A 24,093-nucleotide genomic window follows, 5' to 3' on the forward strand; every position below is an offset into this window, starting at 1 on the left:
CCCACTACACCACAGCGCAAGCCCCCACAGACCTGTATTGACAGAAACTTTCAGTGGAAATTTACTAATAATATACCATGCACCTAAATGTTTTCAACTATTCTTTTAAATTAGAATCACAAATATGATGTGAGACAGAAAAATGCAACAAAGACATAAACAAGCCCATTGATAGCTCACTATAATCCATTAAAAAAAAAACCACCACAGTATTGATTGACAACTTTCTTTCCCCTTCTGCTGGACTGTGCTGTTGCCATGCAGCTATGGAGACACTACACCCTGGCTCCCTTTTGTCCGGGTGCTATGCTGTTGCCATGGATATAGCTCTATTTTTTTTTTAGCTCTTCTTAAAGACATGGAATTTTCTCATACCCAGAACATACACTCACTTAACAGAGCAAAAAAAGCATACTGAATTGCACATCTTTAATATCACTTCAATCTCAGTGTAGCTATAAATATATTCAAAACTCTACGATGTGGAGACATCTACTACATTTTTTAATACTAATGGAATGCTCACTGACACACAGAAATTACATGGAGCCATAAATCCATTTTTGTAATTCTATTCAACTTGGTAGGAAAAAACCATAGGATACTGGAAAAAAATAATAAATTCCTAGTCAATAGACACCTGACCTTTATTGTCTTTATTATTTCCTCTGATGGTATAAGAATGAAATTCATGGCCGGTGCCATGGCTCACTAAGCTAATCCTCCACCTGCGGCGCCAGCACACGGGGTTCTAGTCCCTGTCAGGGTGCCGTATTCTGTCCTGGTCGCTCCTCTTCCAGTCCAACTCTCTGCTGTGGCCCGGGAGTTCAGTGGAGGATGGCCCAAGTGCTTGGGCCCTGCACCCCATGGGAGACCAGGAGAAGCACCTGGCTCCTGGCTTTGGATTGGCGCAGCGTGCCAGCTGTAGCAGCCATTTGGGGGTGAACCAACGGAAGGAAGACCTTTCTCTCTCTCTCTCTCTCTCACTAACTCTGCCTGTCAAAAAAAAAAAAAAAAAGAAAAGAAAAGAAAGAAAAAGAAATTCAGTGAGATGCTAAATAGCCACTGACAAAATTAAAACCACAGGGCAGATTTAAGACCACATGCATGAGAGAGAATGAAGCTTTACATTATCTGACAAATGAGCCAGAGTTCAATTCAGATTTCAGAAACAATTCATTGACATCGTCCACCAAATTTTCACATGATATAATTAAGTTCCTCAGCACTTTTTTTTATGGTGTCATTACTTCCCTGAAAAGAGTACATTAAAAGGGCCAGTGCTGTGGGGCAGTAGGCTAAGCCTCAGCCTGTGGTGACGGCATCCCTTATGGGTGCTGGTTCGAGTCCCAGCTGCTCCACTTCCAATCCAGCTCTCTGCTATGGCCTGGGAAAGCAGAAGATGGCCCAAGTCCTTAGGACCCTGCACGTAAGTGGGAGACCCAGAAGAAGCTCCTGGCTCCTACTTCGGATCAGCACAGCTCCAGCTGCTACAGCCATTTGGGGAGTGAACCAGCGGATGGAAGACCCTTCTCTCTGTGTCTCCTTCTCTCTATCTGTAACTCTGCCTCACAAATACATAAAATCTTAAAAAAAAAAAGCTTGTGGAAAATGGAATTAAATGATAGCTTTATATAAAATGTGATTAAAATAATCTTATGTGTTACAGTAGAAAAAAATGTGTTATTCAAATGAATTATTTGATGTGAATACAGAATTAACAAAGTGACCTTAGCATGATGGAGACTTAGCGACTTCTAGATTATTGGCAATGTAGTAAAAAACATTTCTCTTATATGCCAAAGACTAGACCACCAGTATCACCTAGTTGCCAATCTATTATCATGGAATCAGAAAAACGGAGCCAGCCCTGTGGTATAGCAGGTATAGCTTATACCTGCAGCACAGGCATCCCACATGGGTGCCAGTTGGAGTTCCAGCTGCTCCACTTCCAATCCAGTTCCCTGCTAATGCTGCTGAGAAAGCTGTGCAAGATGGCCCAAGTGCTTGGACCTCTGCACCCACAGAGACCTGGAAGAAGCTCCTGTTTCCTGGCTTCAGATCAGTCCAATTCAGGCCGTGGTGGCCATTTGGGAGTGAATCAGCGGTAGATCTGTCTCTGTCTCTCCTCTCTCTCCGTCATTCAAATAAATACATCTTTAAAAAATAATTTTACAAAAAGTCATCATTCAGGGATAATGCATTAAAACTATTAGAAAAAAAAAACAGCAAAAGTATAAGGGCAGCCCATTTGTCTCCACATATGAGCTTAAAGTATATTGGAAGTAATAAAAGTGATATAGAATATGAATTAAGCATTTAGAGTCTGGCACCACATTGCTATCTTCAAACCTTGGTTCAGCCAATCAGTAACCTTGAGCGAGTTTATTAATTTATTGGTACGTCAGTTTTCTGATCTATATATGGAGATAGTAGTTACCAATCCCATTAGGTTATCACAAATATGAAATGACCTTACACATTAAAAGCACTTAAAATAGTGCCTATCATCATCTACTAAATCTCAAAGGTCTTATGCTTGTGACACATTGGAGAAACAGACTAATAATGCAGGAAAATAATACTGACGGAAAAAGGGGCTTTCTTGTTAAACATTAATGAACATCGGAGCCAGCGTTGTTGCACAGCAGGTAAAGCTGTCTCCTGCAAGACCAACATCCATGTGGATGCTGGTTCTGTCCCAGCTGTTTCACTTCCAATCCAGCTCCCTGCAAATGGCCCAGGAAAACAGGGGAGGTTGGCCCAAGTGTTTGGACCCCTGCCATCCACATGAGAGACCAAGAAGAAGCTCCTGGCTCCTGGGTTCAGCCTGGCTCAGCTCCAACCACTGTGGCCATGTGGGAAATAAACCAGAGGATGGAAGATAGATCTTTCTCTTTGTAACCCTGACTTTCAAATAATTAATAGATTTAAGAAAAATCAATGACCATCAAATCTATTGTGCTACTACGAATATAATTGAGCACTGAGGGTTTGTGGATTGGAATAGTTTAATTTTATATCTAACATTTGCATCACATCATTTAATCGATCACAGTGCTAACTGTGAAAGCTGATTTTGTGAGGACACAATTATGCCCTAAAGAGTGAATGCTGTCATGAACCACAAGTAACTATATCATATGACTCCTTATTTTGCTTCACATAACAACCTTTACATTCTGAAAAACAAAACAAGAGGATTTGTAGTAAGAGCTACTATTTATTAATCTAGAAGGATATATATATATACTTATATATATATTTGTCCCTAAAACTTAAGACAGCTGCTAAATTGACATGTGACCTAAGCCAACAAATCATACTTAAGGGCAAGACATTTAGTTCAGCAATTGCATTGCCCTCCTTCCTCATTTGAGGACCTGGCTTTGGTGCCTACCTGCAACTTCCTACTAATGCAGCGCCTGGGAGGCAGCAGTCATGGCTCTAGTATTTGGGTTTTGCCACCCACATGGGGCACTTGAATCGGTTAGGCCACCCCTTTCCCAGCCTTTGTGGACATCTGGGTAGTGAACAAATAAATGAGAGCTGTCTTTTCTGTGTCTGTTGTGCTATTGTTCTATTAGTGTCTCTCTCTCTCTCTCTCTTTCCCTTCCTCCCTCCCTCCCCCCTCCCTCCTTCTCTCTGCTTAACAAATAAAATACTTCAAATATGTAAGAAAATGGTTCAGAGATGCAGAGAAAATCAAATATCCAAAGACAGAGTTGGGGAAGGAAAGAAATTCAGGACTATGAATATCTATTAACAATCTTCACAAAAGGCCTTTATTACAAATTCCACAGATAAGAATCCAAGGCTCAAAAAAGCTATAGAACTTACCACTTTGTGGAACTGGTAAACAATTTCCTCTTGAATAAATAAGCTAAAAGAGCAAAGGATCTTTTTTTTTTTCATTTAGAATAGAAACGTTATGTTTGAAAAAGATGAACCCTTCCTCTTAATCTGTATCTTTCTTTGATGTGGTTACTTAGAAAGCACAACACCACACACTTACAGGGACCTATCATGTCTAAAACAAAAGGTTAAGCAATACCAAAAAAAAAAAGTTAAAAAAAAAGTAAAATGCATTTCAAACATCATTGCTAGCCCTTCTTTGCTAATGTCAATAAATCAGGGACACTTTATAGCACATTAAAAATTGAAAACTATGCCAGCATTTTGCAAGCCCAGTAGGTTAAGCCGACACTTGTAATGCCAGTATCCCATATGGGAGAGCTGATTGAAGCCTTGGATACTTGGCTTTTGAATTATCTTCCTGCTAACGCACCTGGAAATGCAGAGGGTAAGAGCCTAAATACTTGGGCCTCTACCATGCACATGGAAGACAGGGATAGAGTTCCTGGCTTCAGTCTGGCCCAGCCCCGGATGTTGTGGGCATTTGGGGAATAAACCAACAAATGACAGATCCCTCTCTGTCTCCCTCTCTCTCTGTGGCTCTGTCTTTCAAACAAACAAGCCTTTCTTTCTTTCTTTCTTTTTTTTTTTTTTATTCACCAATGAATTCCCAAACTCTAGATTAACCTGCTTCACATAATTAGATCATGTTTAACCTATTTGATAAGTTTGCTTACCACAATGTTTTCTTTCCCAAAGCAAATAAGATTACTGTTTGTGCAAACTGGCACCTCTGCATTTGTATGTAACATATGGCTTAAGAGACAATTTGAGATCTGCGATAATTACAGTCACTGAACACATAAAATTATATTAAATGCCTGTAAGATTTTCAAAATAAGCACTAGTCCTCTTTAAATTCTTCCCCAGAAGGGATGATCAGTATTCAATGGTAAAAATGGCAGAAACTGGCATCACAGGAGGCCAGATGCATTAACAAAATAATGTATCTTCACTAAGGTATTGTGTACGAAATCTTGTATTTTTCTCAGAGCTGCTAATGATGGTATTCTGCTATGATCATAGTTTTGTGTTCTTACAAAATAATAAATTATAGTGCATACTGAACAATTCAGTGATCTCTCTCCATTAATACAAGACAATCATTGAAATTTAAATTGCATATGATATTTCTTTTTCAAAACTTACCTCTTTAGTAAATACTAATATTTAACATTTATGGACAAAATCTTTAAAAAAACATAAAATTTTCCTTATTTTCCATAATTATTAGGATCAAAGAGGAAGTATACCCTTTCTATATCTACATATACTTAGCAAAATTACACAACGTCCAACTTCTACCAATAAAAACATCCCAACAGCTACTAGGATCATCTTAGACTCCTCATATACTTGATCAAGATCCAAGAGGCATGGAGAGAACTGTGGATTAAGAGAAAGCATCAGATCAAAAATGATATTCAAGTATATTATAATCATATAAATAACCCTACCAGTAATGATATAAATTCATGTTGAACTATTTGATTTGAAAATTAAATTTACTTGATATTCTGCATGCTTTTTTATTCTGGTACCAAATATTTATTTACAAAAACAAGTGGAAATATGTAATTCTAGCCTAAATATCATAGTGTAAGTCCTGCAGTAATTTCCCTTAGAAAGCTAGGAACACTGAAACTTAATTGTTAAACTAAATTACATGAAAAGCATAATTTTTTAAAATTTTAAAGTTTTAGGTAAATGGAGGCAAAATAGAAAAAACACAGTGTTTGCTGGAAAAAGGATATGCTTTTGTAACTAAGATTAGAAGACATGTGCTTATTAATGTAAGGAAGAGTTCTTATAAAGACAGATTGCAAATATATTGAGTTAATAAGTAGAGTAAATATAAACATTAGCTATTTGGAAATAATTTTAAGTCAACATAATATGAAAAGTAACACCTAAATTATGTCTTAGTTTTCATTATGTCGGGGAGACACTTTCATTTTAAAATGCTCAAATGGCAATACCAGCACAAAATCAGTATTTTTTTCACGTATACACAAATGTGTTGTCAGTCCTTCAAATTATAACCACACACACAGTGCTCAAGTATTAAAATAAATCTCTACGTGTAGCTAGAATCAGTGCTTAAGAGTTTCATATGTCTGATCTTTTGATAAAATTTAATTTGACCTACGGGGCTAGGATAATTGCTTAAACTCTTCTTAAATGTTCAGTTTTCCTTATTAAATACATTACCTTTGGCAAGTCATATAACTTCTCTAGGCCTCGTTTTTGTAAATGAAAATGTAAAGGAAAAGCATTTTAATAATATGTTGAGTCACTTCCAACTCTAAAATTATGTCACCTAATATATAGGTATTAAGTACCTTTAGATATATAAACACTACGGATCTCAAAATAGTACTACAAAATTCTAATAACCACATATGTTGAAGGGTTGGGTAAAAATTAGTCATTACACATAATCCAAAATAATTTCCATCCTTACATATTTATTTTAATATGGACCCTTAAGAAGCTATCTGCTTAGGGGTAGCCATGTGACCTAGCAGCTAAGATGCTCCTGTCCCATAGGGGGAGTGCCTGGGTTCAACACTTAGATCTGGCTGCTGACACACACTTCCCACTAATGCAGAACATGGAGGCAATGGTGAAAACTTAAGTGGTTGGGTTACAACCACCTACATGGGATACCTGGACTGAGTTTCGGGCTCAGAGCTTCCATCAGCCCCATTCTGGTCATGCAGCTATTTGGGAAGAGTATCTACAGATGGGAGTGCTCCCTAGGCCTTTCTCTGTCCCTCCCTCTCTCTCCTGCCTCCCCTTTCCTGTCCCTTCCTCTCTGCTCCTCAAATAAATAATAACTTTAAAAATATATCCATCTTGCTTTTTCTCCTTTCCTCCGCCACCATGGTGGGTGTTCCTGACTCTTCCTCGCCATGTCTTCTCACAAGACCTTCAGAATCAAGAGGTTCCTGGCCAAAAAACAAAAACAAAACCGCCCCATTCCACAATGGATTCAGATGAAAACTGGTAATAAAATCAGGTATAACTCCAAGAGGAGACATTGGAGAAGAACCAAGCTGGGTCTATAAGGAATTGCACTTGAATGGCGTGCTCATTTCTTCTGTCTCAATGTCACTATCACCACATCAAGCTGAAAATGTCACCATCATCTGGACAGCTGGACATGTTTGATTAGGGCTGTGACCAGTGGGCTGGTTCAGTAATAAATATGTGAGCCCTTTAGAAAAAAAAATATATATCCATCTTAGTGCATTTAAAATATGGTTTAACTTAGGACTCTATAATATGCACAGATTTTTTTCATAATAAATCAACCTATTTGTTTTACATTTGAGGAAAATATAAATTAAAATGGTTAAGCAGATGATCTAACGTCACAAGATAGCAGAAGAGCTATGAGAAGGTTCTAGATTTTTTAGTTCTATGCCTAATACTCTCTGTATCTCATGTCCAATAAAGTGTGGTTTTGTCTCTAATGTTGACAAGGATGTCTTTGGTAGTGATTGTATTAACATAGCTAAATTTTATAAAATGAGAAAGTCTATGATGGTGATTGTGTTAAGTACTATTTAATTTTGTGGAGAAAGTTAAAGTGACTCTATTGATGTCTTTATCAGTTATTTGCTGCTACTAAAAATGATTCAAGTTTCACTAAAAACAATTATAACAATTTCTTTAAATGAATATAGAAGTTAACATTTTCTTTTAATTCCCTCTCACAAAAATATATCACAGCTTAAAGAGTGGGAAAAATCAAACACTAGACTATTTTCAGTGGTTAACCATTTTCAATCATCAGGCTATGTTGAGAAAATACACTCACTTGAAAGAAATCCAAACTAATCAAAGGATTCTTTTAGAAAAATGTATATTCCTTGTGAGTTATACTTGTGTGAAGAATAATAAAGCTGAGGGGATGTTAAATGATCTTATAGAGGAAATGCCATCCTTGTGCAAAAGAATTAAACTTTGTTTGAGCCGCATCCAAGGAGGAAGTAACTGTCACAAAGAATTGAAAACATTTCTCTCCAAGCCAGCAGACAAAGGGCAGCTAACTGCACCCAAGAGGACTCCAGCAGCAAGAGAACACAGACAATGCAGCAACAGATGCTAGAAAGACAGCTGCCACCTCTGCGATCACAGCCATGGGTGTATTTCTCAAGGGAAGCAGAGCACCAACTATTGGAAGCATTTACCAGTGAAGACCTCTAAAAGGCCAAGTCTTGAGCAAATACACAACCTAATTTATATTACTATTCCACAGTAAGTATTAGGAACAAGTGTCTTATCAGAAAAATAAAAGGAATGAGCTAAGTTTGGCATGTAATATATATAGGTAGATGTGACTAAAACAGAAACCCTCCTTTTAGTCATATATTTATAGCTATTTCAAATATCGTAGACTAGGGAAAAATCTTGAGTACCCAAGGGGTCTCCATTTTAGCTTCTCATAATCTTTTGTCTACTGTTTTCATTACAGGGTTTAGGTTAAATGGCTTTTTCAATCAACTGTTTATAAGATTCAGAATTCTAAAACCCCGTTAGGTGATATTATGTATTGCTACCCAGACTATATACTTCTATTCATATATAAATAACTTTCTGAAATATATAATGAACGAAACCAGATGAACATCAGCATCTGAGTTCTACATTATGTTACTGGTATTGAGTGTGTTTGTATATTTTTATATTTTATTATATTTGATATGTATACAATACATAGCATTTAAGACAAATTTCCCGGGGCCAGTGCTGTGGCGCAGAGGGTTATAGCCCTGGCCTGAAGCGCTGGCATACCATATGGGCACCGGTTCTAGTCCCGGCTGCTCCTCTTCCGATCCAGTTCTCTGCTATGCCCTGGGAAAGCAGTAGAAGATGGCTCAAGTGCTTGGGTCCCTGTACCCATGTGGGAGACCCGGAAGAAGCTCCTAGCTCCTGGCTTCAGATCGGCGCAGCTCCAGCAGTTGCAGCTATCTGGGGAGTGAACCAGTGGATGGAAGACCTCTCTCTCTGTCTCTACCTCTCTGTAACTCTGTCTTTCAAACAAATAAAAAATGACTCTTTAAAAAAAAGACAAATTTCCCACAAATTCTAGCATTTTTTTTTTGTTTTTTAACTTTTATTTAATGAATATAAATTTCCAAAGTACAGAATATTGATTACAATGGCTTCCCCCCCATAACATCCCTCCCACCCGCAACCCTCCCCTTTCCTACTCCCTCTCCCCTTCCATTCACATCAAGATTCATTTTCAATTCTCTTTATATACAGAAGATCAGTTTAGCATACATTAAGTAAAGATTTCAACAGTTTGCTCCCACACAGAAACATAAAGTGAAAAATACTGTTTGAGTACTCGTTATAGCATTAAATCTCAATGTACAGCACACTAAGGACAAAGATCCTCCATGAGGAGTAAGTGCACAGTGACTCCTGTTGTTGACTTAACAAATTGACACTCTTGTTTATGGCCTCAGTAATCACCCTAGGCTCTTGTCATGAGCTGCCAAGGCTATGGAAGCCCCCTGAGTTCACTGACTCTGATCATTTTTAAACAAGGCCATGGTCAAAGTGGAAATTCTCTCCTCCCTTCAGAGAAAGGTACCTCCTTCTTTGATGACCCATTCTTTCCACTGGGATCTCACTCGTGGAGATCTTTCATTTAGGTTTTTTTCCCCCTCAGAGTGTCTTGGCTTTCCACGCCTGAAATACTCTCATGGGCATTTCAGCCGGATCCGCATGCCTTAAGGGCTGATTATGAGGCTTAATACTTTTGGTTGAATACTGTAATCAATACACAATTCTTCTTAAGTGCTGAAACTTAACTGAAAAGTGATCGCTGTTAAATGTAAGAGTGGGAATAAGAGAGGGAAGAAATGTGCAATTCGGGACATGCTCAAGCTGACTTACCTCAAACGGTAGAGTTAGAAACATACCAGGGGATTCGAATTCAATCCCATCGAGGTGGCATGTACCAATGCCATCTCACTAGTCCCAATGATCTATTTCTGTTCACATTGATCGTAATGATAGGACTAAGAACCAAAGGGATCACATAAACAAGAATAGGTCTGCAAATACTAGCTGATAGAATCAAAAAGGGAGAGAATGATCCAACATGGGAAGTGAGATACACAGCAGACCCATAGAATGGCAAATGTCCTCATAGCACTCTGGCCTCATAAATTCTAGCATTTTTATAAAGGAAAAATCTAATACTGCTTATTTACAAATAAATAAGTGAATTAAAAACTTTTGTGAAACATGCTACATGTGCCAGGAAACACCAATTCAGAACTCAATTTACATTACAGATTCTTGTTTAATTTTTTTAAACCTAAACTCTATTTTTATAATTTTTGTTTTGTTTATTTGAGAGGCAAAGAGATAGAAACAGACAGAGCTCCCATCTCTCTGCTTACCCCTGGAAGGCCTGACTCCTGCAATGATCAGGGCTGGGCCAGCCCAAAGCAGAGATCCAGGAACTCAATCCAGGTTTCCTGTGTAGGCCCCAGAGACTTTGCCAGTAAACTACCACCTGTGGCCTCCCAGGGTGCACATTAAGAGCAAATCAGAATGGGGAGTGGAGTACTCAGGTGCTAGGATAGGACTGGCATCCTAACAGCAAGGCCAAATGTCAACCCCTCAGATTCTTGTTTTTAACAAATGTCAATAAGAAACTTAATAAAATCTATCAGCATAACAAAAACGTGCCTACATTTATTTTGCACTTCTTTCATAACAGGATCATTCATTTAATTGCATATTTATCACTTTATCTAAACTCACTGCGCAACTTCCTCATCTTGTTAGATTGCAAACAATGTCCAGCCCATCTCATTATGTACACTGTGCGAAAGATGAGAGGATGAGAAGCAGGCCAAGAACTGAACACGTATTACTTCATGATATCCTCAGCCTCCTCAAGATAGAGCTGAATGAGTGATGTAGAATGAAAAATGTTCAGTATGATTCCTCTTCTGGTATAAAGGGTGACTGCTTGCTCTGACTCATCTTATTTCTGTCAATATTTAAGGAAAAATATATGGAGAGAGACATCAAATGTGGCATGGCATTATCAGCAACCTTTTTTTTTTCTCTTAACAAAATGAAAATGAATAATAGCTGGATCTTGTTTTTGCAGCAGACACCACAATTACACGCTAAGTCAACCTAGGAATACATAATCACAAGGAGCAATGACTAACAGCAACACACAAACTATAGGAGTTTCAAGAGGATTATGCACCCTTTTTTTGTAGCATTAGCAAGTCAGTTCAAAAGTTTAGGCACCTCCTTGAAATTCTGTTGGTTTCATGGACAAGAATCTCTGCTCCTCTGACAGATTCTAAGCATCAGAACTCTGACATAACATTCAATCATACTTAAGGTTGATTTGAATAACATCCTTTATGGTCTGTGATATCACAGATTTGGTTAAAATGTTAAAGGAAAAATGGGCTCTTGGGGTTCATGCTCCTGAAACACAATTAAGGCTGTCAAGATGCACTATGCACTGTCATGGCTGCCTATTCCTCCCATCCACCACTGCTGTGCTCCCGTACATGTTCTTGCCTACTCATTTATTCTCTTGCAGGAGGCTGTTCCTTCCACGTGGATCTTAGATGTGATACATTAACACCTGTCATGGTATCTGCCTCTTCAGATTTGTAAACACATTTCTAAGCCTGCTGTGTGCATCACACTTACTTCTGTTTTACATTTAACACTTTATTTACGTACATTCAGAATTTGGCCTATTCTAGGCCCCTTACCCCATCCCCTCCAAGAGACCTTACTGAAAATGTTTTCATAGAACCTCACAATAATATTTCTGTCACTTTCATCCCTGGTTCACACCCAGTGTCAAAAGTCATCAGTTTTCATGAAAATATTCACAATAACCAAATTATTCCTATTCATTCATTTATCATGTAGTCAACATATATATGTATTGAACATATGACAGCAATGAAGAGGCAGGGAAGTTTTAGTCAAACGTCATCTTTAGCATTCTGGATCTGTCACTCACTACCTGTGTGAACTTGGCCTGCTGCCTAAGTTCTCTATCCTTCAATTCCCTTGTTTATAAAATGGAGATATTAGTAGGCTGTACTCACCTCTGAGTGTTTCTGTGCACATTAGGGGGTTAATGATGTAACATCCTCAGAATCATAACCGGCATATAGTGAAACTTTGATAAATATTAGTTATTACTCGGTATCAAAGAGTGGTACCAGGAATTAGGATAGATGTGGCTCTTCAAAAAAAGAAAAGGGGGCTATGGTCTCTGTGGAGTTTACAAACTACAGATGGGGACAGGAACTAATGAGATATGGAAGCAAGATGGATAGCTGGAAAACAATCCTATCACACATGAAATTACACTGCCAGGAAACACACAGTTCCAAGTGTATGCAATCGCATGGGAGAAAAGGCAAGCTGCCCCCCAACAGCTGGCTGCAGCCCCTGCAGCATCAGCTAGGCTTTGGCAGTGACAGAAGCTGGGCAGACACTCACAGCTGGATCACGGCACCCCTTATTAAACATAAATAATTTCACAGAGCACTACTATCAGACAAAGCTACCTTGTGACCATGAGGAAGGCAGGCGTATATTTTGGCATTATTCAATGAATAAAATACCCTGAAGTATAAATTGAAGTGTTCTGGAGCCATCAACTATATGAGGATAGTATCAGTGTCTATTAACTAATCTCTTAGTAAACTAATTTAGATAACTAATCTCTTCTTTGCTATATACAGAGTACTTGTTTACATACAAATAGCAAACCTGGGGCCGGCGTCTGGCCTAGCACTGTATACCAGCGGATATGCCTGCATCCCATATTGCCATACCTGCTCCAGCTCCTGACTCGAGTTTCCTGCTAATGCAGCGGTGATGACTCAAGTAACTGAGTTCCTGCCACCACGTGGGCCATATGGATCAGGTTTGTATTTCCTGGCTCCTGGATTCAGTCCCCAGCTATTGGAGGCATTTGGGGAGTGAACCAGGGAATGGAAGCTCTCTGTGTCTCTTTGCCTCACAAATAAATGTTTTGAAAATTAGCAGATTTACTTTTATATACACTTGTTAAATGACTCAACACATGCTTATTTTTGAAGTTTGAATATATATATATATGTATGTGTGTGTGTGTATATATATATATATATATATATGACAGCCAATCTCTAAAAAGAATCTGCTAACATGTTTCATATTATCATTTATGATCAAGATTTCTTGTATTGGTAAATATTTTGAAAGGGACAAGTTTCTTTTGTTGGAATAGGGAAACAATGTTTACCCTGCCTTATATTGAGAATATTTCCCTTACTTTTGAAGTAAAATTGTTAAATTATTTTCTCCACGGGATTCGCTGAAAGAACTTACAACTTTCCAGGATTGTAAACATACTCCAACATCTGAAATTGCATTTAACATTTGTTAGACCATATGCTCTGCATAAATTAATTTCTGCAGCATATTAGCTAAATAGATCCTGAAATATGTTGGTACTGAGACGTAAAAATTTTTCTGAATGTGACCCTGAGCTTAGGCATGTTACAGGTACCTGGTTTAGTCTGCAGCGATACATGTAATTAAGACAGCCTTGTAAACAAGCAGATGTCCTTTGGCACACCTGACTGAAACATGCTGAAAACTTATATTTAAGAACAGGCTTATAATATTTATTTAATTATAACTATTGGATGGCTTATGAGATCACCTCTCTGTGTCTCTTTTCACAGTTGCAGCCTAATTTGAAATATCAAGGCCATTAGTCATTTATTAGGGGAAGAAAATTTGTTATAATAATGGAAAATTTATTATTAGTACTTGGAACTGAAGAGATAACTTTGCACCCAAAAAATGCCATATGTTTATTTTTCATCACTTACTTTAATAGGTATATCACTGTTTCACTATTTCAGTTAGTAAAGTTGGTAAAAATGCTAATTTGGTCACAATTTTTGGGCAATTTTATGTTTAACTTAATCAGGTGATGTAAAATTAGGAAAGAAATTAGAATCTGACATTGTCTTTTGCAATCATGTAACTTAATAAGATTATTTTCTTTTTTATAATTTATTCATTCAATTGAAATATGCCTTTAAAGCCACTATAAATCTGTACCTTTGTAAGTGTTAGTTCTACTGAATGATCAAAAGCTTAAGAATTGTTCACATTATACACATCTTTATTAAAGTCCTTGAACTTTCCTTTAGGTTACATTTAACACTTTATACTTTCCTGGCTCACTCTTTGATAGAAAATAATACCATATTCATTAAATCATAGAGTCTGAGCGGGACAGGTCCTTAGAAGTCATCTAATACAACCCCCAACCAAATGTAATAATCTCTTCCACATTGCCTCTCCAAGGTCTATAATTAGATTATAAACTCTCCATATGAGTTTAGGATTTTCATAAATCAAAGAACTTAAAGAATATAAGACTAAGCTATAGGCAAGTAATAAATAAAAGTGAATAATATAATTCACAATACAGTGAATTTATTAAAACTTTAAGTAGACTGTTTGTGTTGTTGGACCAGTAAGTGCCAGCATTACAGAATGAGACAGCACAGCTTGTCATCAATGAAAATTCTTTTTATTTATAAAGATCAAGGTCCATAAGATTTGGCAAGTGTCAGTCATAAGTCTCCCCACTGGCGCTGCGGCTCACTAGGCTAATCCTCCGCCTGCAGCGCCAGCACCCCTGGTTCTAGTCCCGGTTGGGGCACCAGATTCTGTCCCGGTTGCCCCTCTTCCAGGCCAGCTCTCTGCTGTGGCCCGCGAGTGCAGTGGAGGATGGCCCAAGTGCTTGGGCCCTGAGCCCGCATGGGAGACCAGGAGGAAGCACCTGGCTCCTGGCTTCTGATCGGCACAACGCGCCAGCCGCAGCATGCTGGCCGCAGCGGCCACTTGGGGGATGAACCAACGCAAAAAGGAAGACCTCTCTCTCTAACTCTGTCAAAATAAATAAATAAATAAACAAACAAACAAATAAATAGAAAGTCTCCCCAACACCTCCCCTGATTCACTCCCTATCTCCCAACCCTGTCAAGCTCAACTTTCAAACCCATGTCAATAATTGTTAAATTTTCTGTCTAGTGCCTCCATCACAACTCCTTCCAGCAGGCTTTGCTACATGGCAACCAGCAGAAATGCGTCTCTGTGCATCTGGAATATTTCAGATGCTCAGGTCCATAAGCCTGATTCAATCCAAAGTAACCCAAGAACCCATCTTTCCTCACGTTCAAACCCTTTCTACTCCTGAGTCTTCCTAATCCCTCTTCCCTGCTTCTAAGCTGCTAGAATACTTCCCTCTAGACAGCCGAACTCAACTCCGAACTCACAACAACTGATCATATAGCCCTCTCCATCTCCACATTTCAACTGCCACTCCCAGTCAGTAGGCACCAGGTCATTTGGAAGCATACAGCAGGATAAAGAAGTTTGAAAGGAGTCAACTCAGGCACCAATGGCAGTCCAATGAGAGATAATATTAGCTTCAATAATGGTGCTATAAAATAGGCCAAGAAGCAGAAAGATTTCTCATTTTATCTGCTTCTTACCTTTTTGCTACTAAAAAAGAAAAACTTTGAAATCTTTTATGTCATTCATGTGCTTACTTACATGACTTCTAGATGCACTTAGAGAGAGACACTAAGCCTTCACAATACCTTATATAACCCAAGTTATCAGAACCATGTATTTCCCTTCAACCACATTCTGTGTTTCCTGATGGGTGTTCACTAATAATTTCCTTACATATTTCAAGGTATTTGCCACAGAGTAAAATTTCCTTTCTCTTTGCTTGGACTTTAGTCATTGCGCTTATTCTTCACATGCTTAGAACTTTGGATTCTTAATCTCTTGCTTACTATTAATCACTTCACCGAGTACTCTATCAGTTGTCACCAGCCAACCATTCTCAATCTCAGTCCACTGGTTGCTTTCTGGTTCTAAGCATTTTCTAATTTTATTGCTGTGCAGGCAAATTATTTTATCTTTGTTCTGTCTCCCATTACCAAGTTAAGACAACTAAGAATCAAAATATGAAGGATGAGATTAGAAAATTATTATTTGGAAAATACCTTAACCTTATCCAATTCAGGTAAAAATCGTTAGAGGAACCTGAAATTAATGGATAGAAGTTTGAAAAGTAATAAGTTAGTCACAGAGTGCCAACTCTGAGTAACCTGTCCTAATGACCAAGGAACATTCTGTAAAGTAACTAGCAGTATGTCAATACCATGAATACAAGGAAAGACTCCAGAATAGGTCCAGATTAAAGAACTAGAAAGACATCATAACTGAATCCAACTGAGGATCTTACATAGTATCTTGCTATAAAAGACATCATTAGATATACTGTTTGCAAATATTTTTCCTCTGTTTATAGGCTGTCATTTTCTTGATAATTTTCTTCCCTGTGAGAAGTGTTTTAGTCTGATATGCTCATTTAGTCTGATAGTCTTATTTATTAATTTTTGTTTTTGTAGTCTGAGTTTTTAATGTAATGTGCAAAAAAAAGTGTCAATGTCAGTGTCCAGGTTCTTCTTCCTTAGGTTCTCATCTTCAAACTTTATACTTTCTGGTCTTGCCTTTACGTCTTTTATCCATTTGACTTCATTATAGTAGAAGACAAAGGTTACATTTCATTCTTCTGCATGTGGAAATACAGCTTCCTAGCACCATTTATTGAACAGATTATTCTTATTCTATTGAATCATTTTAGAATCATATAACTTGCTCATCCTCTTACTAATGAAAGAAAATGTGCTTGAATTCTAACCCTGAAATTATTTTCAGATCATAATGTGTTTTCCAGGTTGTCCTCAGTGATGAAATGTCTTCATTTGGAAAAAAAATAATTTTTACACAACTACAGAAGTCATTCCCCATTATATTAGCTATCTGAAGAATATAAATTGAATATAAAATAACCAACTGAATGCTTAGATTTCTTATGAGGACTATATATAAAGTATTGTATTATAATGCTAAATGGCAAAGTCAAAACATTTTTAACAATAACAGCATTTTTATCAACTACCAATTCCCAAAGTTATAGATTATAATAGTAGTTCAATTTTTGCAGACTTAATATATGGCAAGCACTGTACCAGGCCCTTTATCATTTATTCATTTATTCCTCACAGTTTTTTTTAAGTATGTACTATTATTACGCCTATTATGTCAGTAAAAAACTAAGGCTTACATGATCTTTTTTTCAGCTTACCAAAAATGTTTCAGAAAGTAAAGGAATTCAAGAAATTAGAAATCCATTCCATTATGCCATTATATCTACTCCTAGGACGTTGAGCTAAGGCATGGATAATGAGAAAGTGGAAAGCACAGTGGATTTAGATGTGTGCGATTGGCACTTCACTCACTGCTTGACCACATGGATATTATTGAACATTTCTGAGAGTTTTCTCAATTGTAAGGGAAAAAACTATTTCTTGATATGGTAATAAAGTTCTGGAAGGAGATACTACGATGAAGTCATGATATCTATAAAAGCAAAAGACAAGGGAAGTCTGCATTAATAATATATAACAATAGCTAACATTTGTTATGAACTTAATGGAGTAAAGTGTTTTACATTTGATTTTTAAAGCAATCCTTTTCAGTAGAAAAAGGATTATTTTATTATTCTCATTGTTCAGAGAAGGAAACATTGGAAGATTAGGTGATTTAATTACAGTGAAATGATACTGTTACCGACATGACCATAATTCAAATCCAGCTGACTCCAGAATCAACCCTTTTAAGCAGTATTTTATATTGCAAATTTCTTTTTTATTCATATCACATTAAGTGACAAATCATAATTATATTACATTTACGGAGAACAAAGTGATGTTTTGATTTATGTATACAATATGAAATAATTTAAATCAGCCAGATTAGGATGTCTATCACCTCACTTAACATTTTTGTAATGATACATTTAAAATTTATTCTTTTAATTGTTTTGAAACATACAATAACCACTGATTAAAGTCACCCTGCTGAACAAAAGATCTCAAAACATATGCTTCCCATCCACCTGATATTTTGTACCCTTTGACCCAGAAATTCTCCATTTGCTTACTCCTCATCCTCTGACCCCAGCCATTGATAACCGCTGTACTCTGCACTTCTATCAGTTCATCTTTTTTTAGATTCCACATATAAATAAGATCATGCAGTCTTTGTCTTTCCATGCCTGGTTTATTTCACTGAACATAATGTCCTCAAGAAGTATTCTTGTTGTCCCAAATGACAGGATTGCATTATTATATTGTGTGTATATACAACACACTTTATTTAGTCATCCGATGATGGGCAATTCAGTTGATTCCTTATCTTGGCTATTATGAATAGTACTGCAGTAAATATGGGAGTACAGATCTCTTTGGCATATTGATTTCAAATACTTTGGATGTATTCCCAGAAGTGAGATTGCTTGATCATATAGTAGAGTTCTATTTTTAGTCTTTTAAGGAAACTCCATAATGGCCATAGTAACTTACATTCCCAGCAACATTGCACAAGTGTTTCCTTTCTCCCATATGCTTCATGTTGATTATGTGTTCTGCAAAAACGCACCTGCACAGCTCTTAAAAAGTTCATGAAAAGATGAGCTGAAAATAAAGTCATCATTCAGTTTAATACAGACTTGTGCATCAGCTGAAAAACATATTTTATATGTCATGTTTTTGAGCAGTTTCCAGACTTCTTACTCACTTGGCTGATGCATATTTAGGACAAAATAGAAAAACTTGATAGACATGGGAGTAGATATGGTCTACTTAAGAAACTACAGGACAGAAATAAAGTTTTCCTCTTCATTTTTGGGTCCCTGCTCTTTCCTCTTTTAATATCCAGAGATCTATTCTCTATTTTTGCCACACACATAGGAAACACCAACATGAAGGACTTTTAACCATGGATACATGGCCAACAATGAGCTCCCCTTTAAATATCACACTATTTCTCCTTCACAATTCATTTTTTCTCTTAATTCCAGTTTATCATAAACTCTACTCTTCCTGACCTACCATAATACTCATTTTTTTGTTATTTAGTAGCCCTATTTTGTATTAGATTTTATGATTCTACATAAATAAATTTGACAGGAAATAAACTAGATAAAAGTATATGTGTATATACATGTGATTAAGAGTCAACTTTGTGTCAGACATAATGTTAGGTATAGCCCTAAAATCCTGAATAGGCCAAATCTCTGGTCTTGAATAACAGTTAAGGTTGCATGTTCAATTCTGCAATGTTGAACTTTGAGACAAGTTACTTTTCTGTTACTAGGATCATTCATCTGTAAAAATGGCAATGAAATCATGGATTATCTTACAGGTTTATTGTTAGCATTAAACATGTTAATACACGGAAAATCTTGAATCTAGACCCTCAGTGTATATGTGCTTGTGTGTAAATACACAATGTTATTTCCTTATTTCTCTTTTGTTTTGCTCCTTTAAGTATTCCACAACACAGGCTACTGGCACTAATTGCGTCAATATGTGGGGAGAAGTAGGATTCTTATATGTTGGGGAGAGGAGAACATAAAACGGGGAGTTGAAATTAAAGTCACAACATCTAAGAAATGTCTTCCTTATCTTCCAACAGTCTAAGTAAAATATTAGGGTTCACTGCAGCTTTAATACAATGTATAAGAGAAGAATGAGAGTAAGGACCTTTATAGCTTTTCTTTGTTCCATCATAGAACCAATAAATTTTCTTAGGGGTTCATGAAAGAATAGAAAAGAGGGACCAGCGCTGTGGCATAGCAGGTAAAGCCACCACCTGCAGTGCTGGCATCCCATATGAACTCTGGTTTGAGTCCCAGCTGCTCCTCTTCAGATTCAGCTCTCTGCAATGGCCTGGGAAAGCAGTGGAAGATGGCCCAGGTCCTTGGGCCCCTGCACCCATGTGGGAGACCTGAAAGAAGCTCCTGGCTCCTGGCTCCTGGCTTGGGATTCAGCACAGCTCCAGCCATTGCAGCCAATTGAGGAGTGAACCCGTGGATGGAAGTCCTCTCTCTCTCTTTCTCTGCCTCTCTTCTCTCTCTGTATAACTCTGACTTTCAAGTAAATAAATACATCTTTAAAAAATAGAAAAAACAGTCATTGTTCCCAGATAAAAGATCATGAGCAATTTCTTAGCTGTGGAATGATGATCTGCGAGTTTCCGCAGGCAAAGTCTCTGTAATCCATGTTCGAATGCACACACAAAGCAGAATGACTGTATGCTCCTGAGTGTACCCACAGTATCCATAAAGACACCTTACTCATTCTTTCAGATTAGCCCTCTTATTCATAAGCCACTTCTTCATGATGTCCTACATGGTTATCTTGGGAAATATCAAAAGTCCACAAATCATTCCAGACCAACTAGGTTATTATCACCTACTGTACTATGTTTCATTTATTCATATGCAACTTAGAAGGTAATCAATTTCATGCTCCTTAAAGTACTAGGGAGCCCTTCCTGTGCTTGTCAACATACGTGGTTACCTATTTAGACACACCATATCCTTAAAGAAATATCCTATTCGAAAGTATGTAAAAACGAAGACACTGGAATATGATTAAAAGGACTGTCAAAAATATGCTTAAGAACACTGCTTTAAAACAGTCACTTGGTGACATTGTCAAAATACAACTGCCCATTCAGTAGCTCTGGCGGAGCAATGAGGTTTCATTCTTTATCACTGCTCACTGCCAGATCCTGTTAATTTCCGCTGCTGCACCAGCCAGACCTGGAGAGCTAAGCCTTTAGAAGGGATACCCTCTAAAATCTATCTAGTTATCGATGGTAAAACTTGAACATTCAAAATAATTGTCACTCATAGTTTCTCTTCTTTCTCCTCCTACTCCTTTTCTTCTTTTTAGAGCAGAGAAATAAAAAGTAATCTGTCAGATTCAAACAAAAGTTCTGAGGTGCAGACAGAAAAACTTGAATACTGACTGAAAACTTGGGTGGTCTACCAAAAACCAAAATTACAATATGTATTACACAGAGCTCTAATGAGAAGTAAACACTGATGATTAAAATAGCATAAGAACATTCAGAAAATACCAGCCTGCCTCCTTGCTGAGTGAAAAGCACCTTTTTAAAATTCTTACAGTTTGGATTAAAATGTCTTAGGTCTCAAAAAATGTTTCTTCTAAAAATAGTTCCTCTTAGTTTGAGACAGGTTTGTTTTGCTTAGTTTAGAATTATCTAAATTAGAAGCTTTAAAATATATGTATTGCCAGTCAACAAAAATGTAAAACATTTAGTATGATTATAGATTTAAAAGGAAATGGACATTTAAATACACAAAATATAATCAATACATTCACTTAAGTAATTGGAAAATGCATGCTACAGAAATCCTACAGTATTTCAAAATAAGTTTAGAACTATTCCTTTGGAATAACCAGACTGTTTATAAGCCACATTTAGAAAAAAAAGTTCCATTATTTTGTAATCCACTTTGTTTTTGGCAAGAAATGATACTTTCCACTTTGATCACCCACTTTATTCACCAAATGTGGCACACTGTAATTTCTATAATGGCAAAAACAAAACTGACTCTATGTTTGAAGTTTTGCCACCGTTGAGAATTATTCAAAGTACATCGCACAGAATCCAAAGATAATGCCAACACAGAAGCCCAAACTGTGTGAGCGAGAGCAGCATTATTGCATTGTCTCCTATGATAACTACTGTGAAGGCGACATCATTCATGCCAACAATCCAGTGTGAGTATGTTGTTCCATCGATCTATCTTTCAAAATGTCTCATCTCATATGTTTTCATGTGGGTTTTATTGGGAACGGGAGAGACTTGGATTTTTTTCACTTCTCGTCCTATTTCCAGGGCACTATGCATCAATAACATAATTTTGCCACATTTGCTATCATTTTAACCCCTGCCATTCCTCTAATTAACTGAGCTGATGATCCTAACATAGAGGGAACTGCATGAAATGGCAGATGCTCTCTACACTACCTTACTGTTGCCAACTCACTGGTGCATAGGAGAGCCAAACGCCCAGATCACGAGTATCATGAATTCCGGAGGCTCTCCCACTAAAACCAGGCCACTGGCAACAAAGGGATTTGCAGACCAAAAAGAATTTCAAGAGCCTGACAAACTTCTTTATGCTCACTGGCTTTTCCAGTTGCTTTCCCAACCTTCCCCCATCACACCTGCTTCCCCTGTGACTGTCCAGGTACACTTAAATATAGCAGCCTTCTTTCCTATAAATGACCACAGCAAACGGCATCTCTAGCATATAAACACCCAGATCCTAAAAAGTATATAACAGATACAGACAAGTTCATAAAATCGCTTTTAAATATATATTTTATTGCTTCACTCATATCATTTACCTGTATGTTTTCCAGAAAATTTCCTAAATATATAGTGTATACCATCATACATTGATACATTTTCCTCACTTAGAGTATAACATTATTTTTTTTAGAACTGCTATATCCATGTGGAGTTTAACAAACACCATGAGAGAAGACTTCTCTCTGAAGGTAAAATAATGTCTTTATTAAGTTATGACTTTGAAGTCATATCTTTTGTACTACATTTGCTTCTTGGGAAAGTAATTTGATCCTATTAAAGGCTGCTTAATTTAACTGTGAATAGAAGGAATTATGGTACCTAATTTTATAGGTTAAAGTTGGGATTTAAGCAATATGGACACACATTTATCAGCAGTCTTTGATACACTGTAAACAATAAACAAACAAACACAATTCTAACATTTGGTTATGGGTGTTTGAATTTTTAAAAAAAAATTATTTGAGGGGCCGGCGCCGTGGCTCACTTGGTTAATCCTCCGCCTGCAGTGCTGGCATCCCATATGGGCACCGGGTCCTAGTCCCGGTTGCCCCTCTTCCAGGCCAGCTCTCTGCTATGGCCCGGGAAGGCTGTGGAGGATGGCCCAGGTCCTTGGGCCCCTGTACCCACGTGGGAGACCAGGAAGAAGCACCTGGCTCTTGGCTTCGGATCGGTGCAGCGCCAGCCGTAGCAGCCATTTGCAGAGTGAACCAATGGAAGGAAGACTTCTCTCTGTCTCTCTCCCTCTCACTGTCTATAACTCTACATGTCAAATAAATAAAAAAAATGTTTTATTTGAAAGGCAGAGAGAAATAGAGAGAGAGAGGACAGAGATAAAGAAAGACACAGAGAGAGAGAGACCTCGCATCGTGGGTTCACTCTTTAAATGCCTGCAGCACCCAGGGCTGGATCATGCTGAAATAAAAAACTGGGAACTCATTCTGTGTCTCCCGCAAAGTAATAGGGACCCAACTTCTTGAGCAAGTCCATCTGCCTTCCCAAGTGCTCATTAGCAGGCAGCTGGAATCAGAACAGTGCCATGACTTGAACCTAGGCACTCCTATGTGGGATGCAGACATTCTAAGCACAACACTAAACACTTGTCCCTGTGGGTCTCTTAAGGGTTTTAAAATTGGGAAGATCCAGTCTTTATCCTCATAAATTTACAACTCATCAGGATAATTAAAAATGGAACGCTAACATCTAATCTAGCCAAATGTCTATATTACATCTATGAAAACTTACCAGTGACATAAAAGGGGAGAAAAGCACAGAAGTTCCCTGCAGAGAACACTTCCTGTCAAAATTGTTACAGCAGGGTTTTTCTTGAGACTTAAGCTCTGAAAGATCTGGTGGTTCCCAGGACTCAGTCTGATCTTCCATGTCTTTGTCTCTCCCTCCACATCCCTACCACTCTCTAATAATCTTGTTATTTCTCAAGACTCCATTCAAACATCCCTTCTTATGGAGACTTCCCAACTTAGGTGCTGAGTGGTTGTCAATACCTCTGTTATCACATTTCTCTCTCACAGCAATAAATTGGTATATACATGTACAGGTGCTCCCATGAGTCTATGAACTTTTTCAGGAAAGGAGCTATGTTTTATTTATTATCCTATGCCTGGCATCTGGTATGCAGCCCTCAGTAATGGTTTTGCTTTGTTTATCTGTCTGTGTTTGTATTTGAACTTATGAATATATAAATGGGTAAAGGTGGCACGTTGGCTGGCCCTAGAAGGATGAAAATGATTTTATGAGAGCATCAGAGGGTGGGGGAGTATCCCAGTAGAAGGATAAAGAGAGAAAGAA

The 24,093-nt window shown here is 37.6% G+C and overlaps 2 protein-coding genes across 4 annotated transcripts in view; one reads left to right on the forward strand and one right to left on the reverse strand.

Moving 5' to 3' along the window:
* The window catches only part of GRID2 (glutamate ionotropic receptor delta type subunit 2), a 1,616,513-nt gene that overhangs the window by 1,538,314 nt on the left and 54,106 nt on the right, over window positions 1–24,093 (reverse strand). The gene's annotated exons all lie outside the window — the stretch shown is intronic.
* Window positions 6,810–7,027, forward strand: LOC108178108 (large ribosomal subunit protein eL39). The gene has a single exon (XM_017347405.3). The coding sequence runs from the start codon at window positions 6,831–6,833 to the stop codon at window positions 6,984–6,986; it is 156 nt and encodes a 51-aa protein (XP_017202894.2). The 5' UTR covers window positions 6,810–6,830; the 3' UTR covers window positions 6,987–7,027.

This window comes from Oryctolagus cuniculus, chromosome 8, assembly GCF_964237555.1.
Source record: "Oryctolagus cuniculus chromosome 8, mOryCun1.1, whole genome shotgun sequence".
NCBI lineage: Eukaryota > Metazoa > Chordata > Mammalia > Lagomorpha > Leporidae > Oryctolagus > Oryctolagus cuniculus.

Bases quoted from the DNA above. Each gene is read 5' to 3' on its own strand.
- LOC108178108 (XM_017347405.3), top strand. From the start codon at position 6,831: ATGTCTTCTCACAAGACCTTCAGAATCAAGAGGTTCCTGGCCAAAAAA.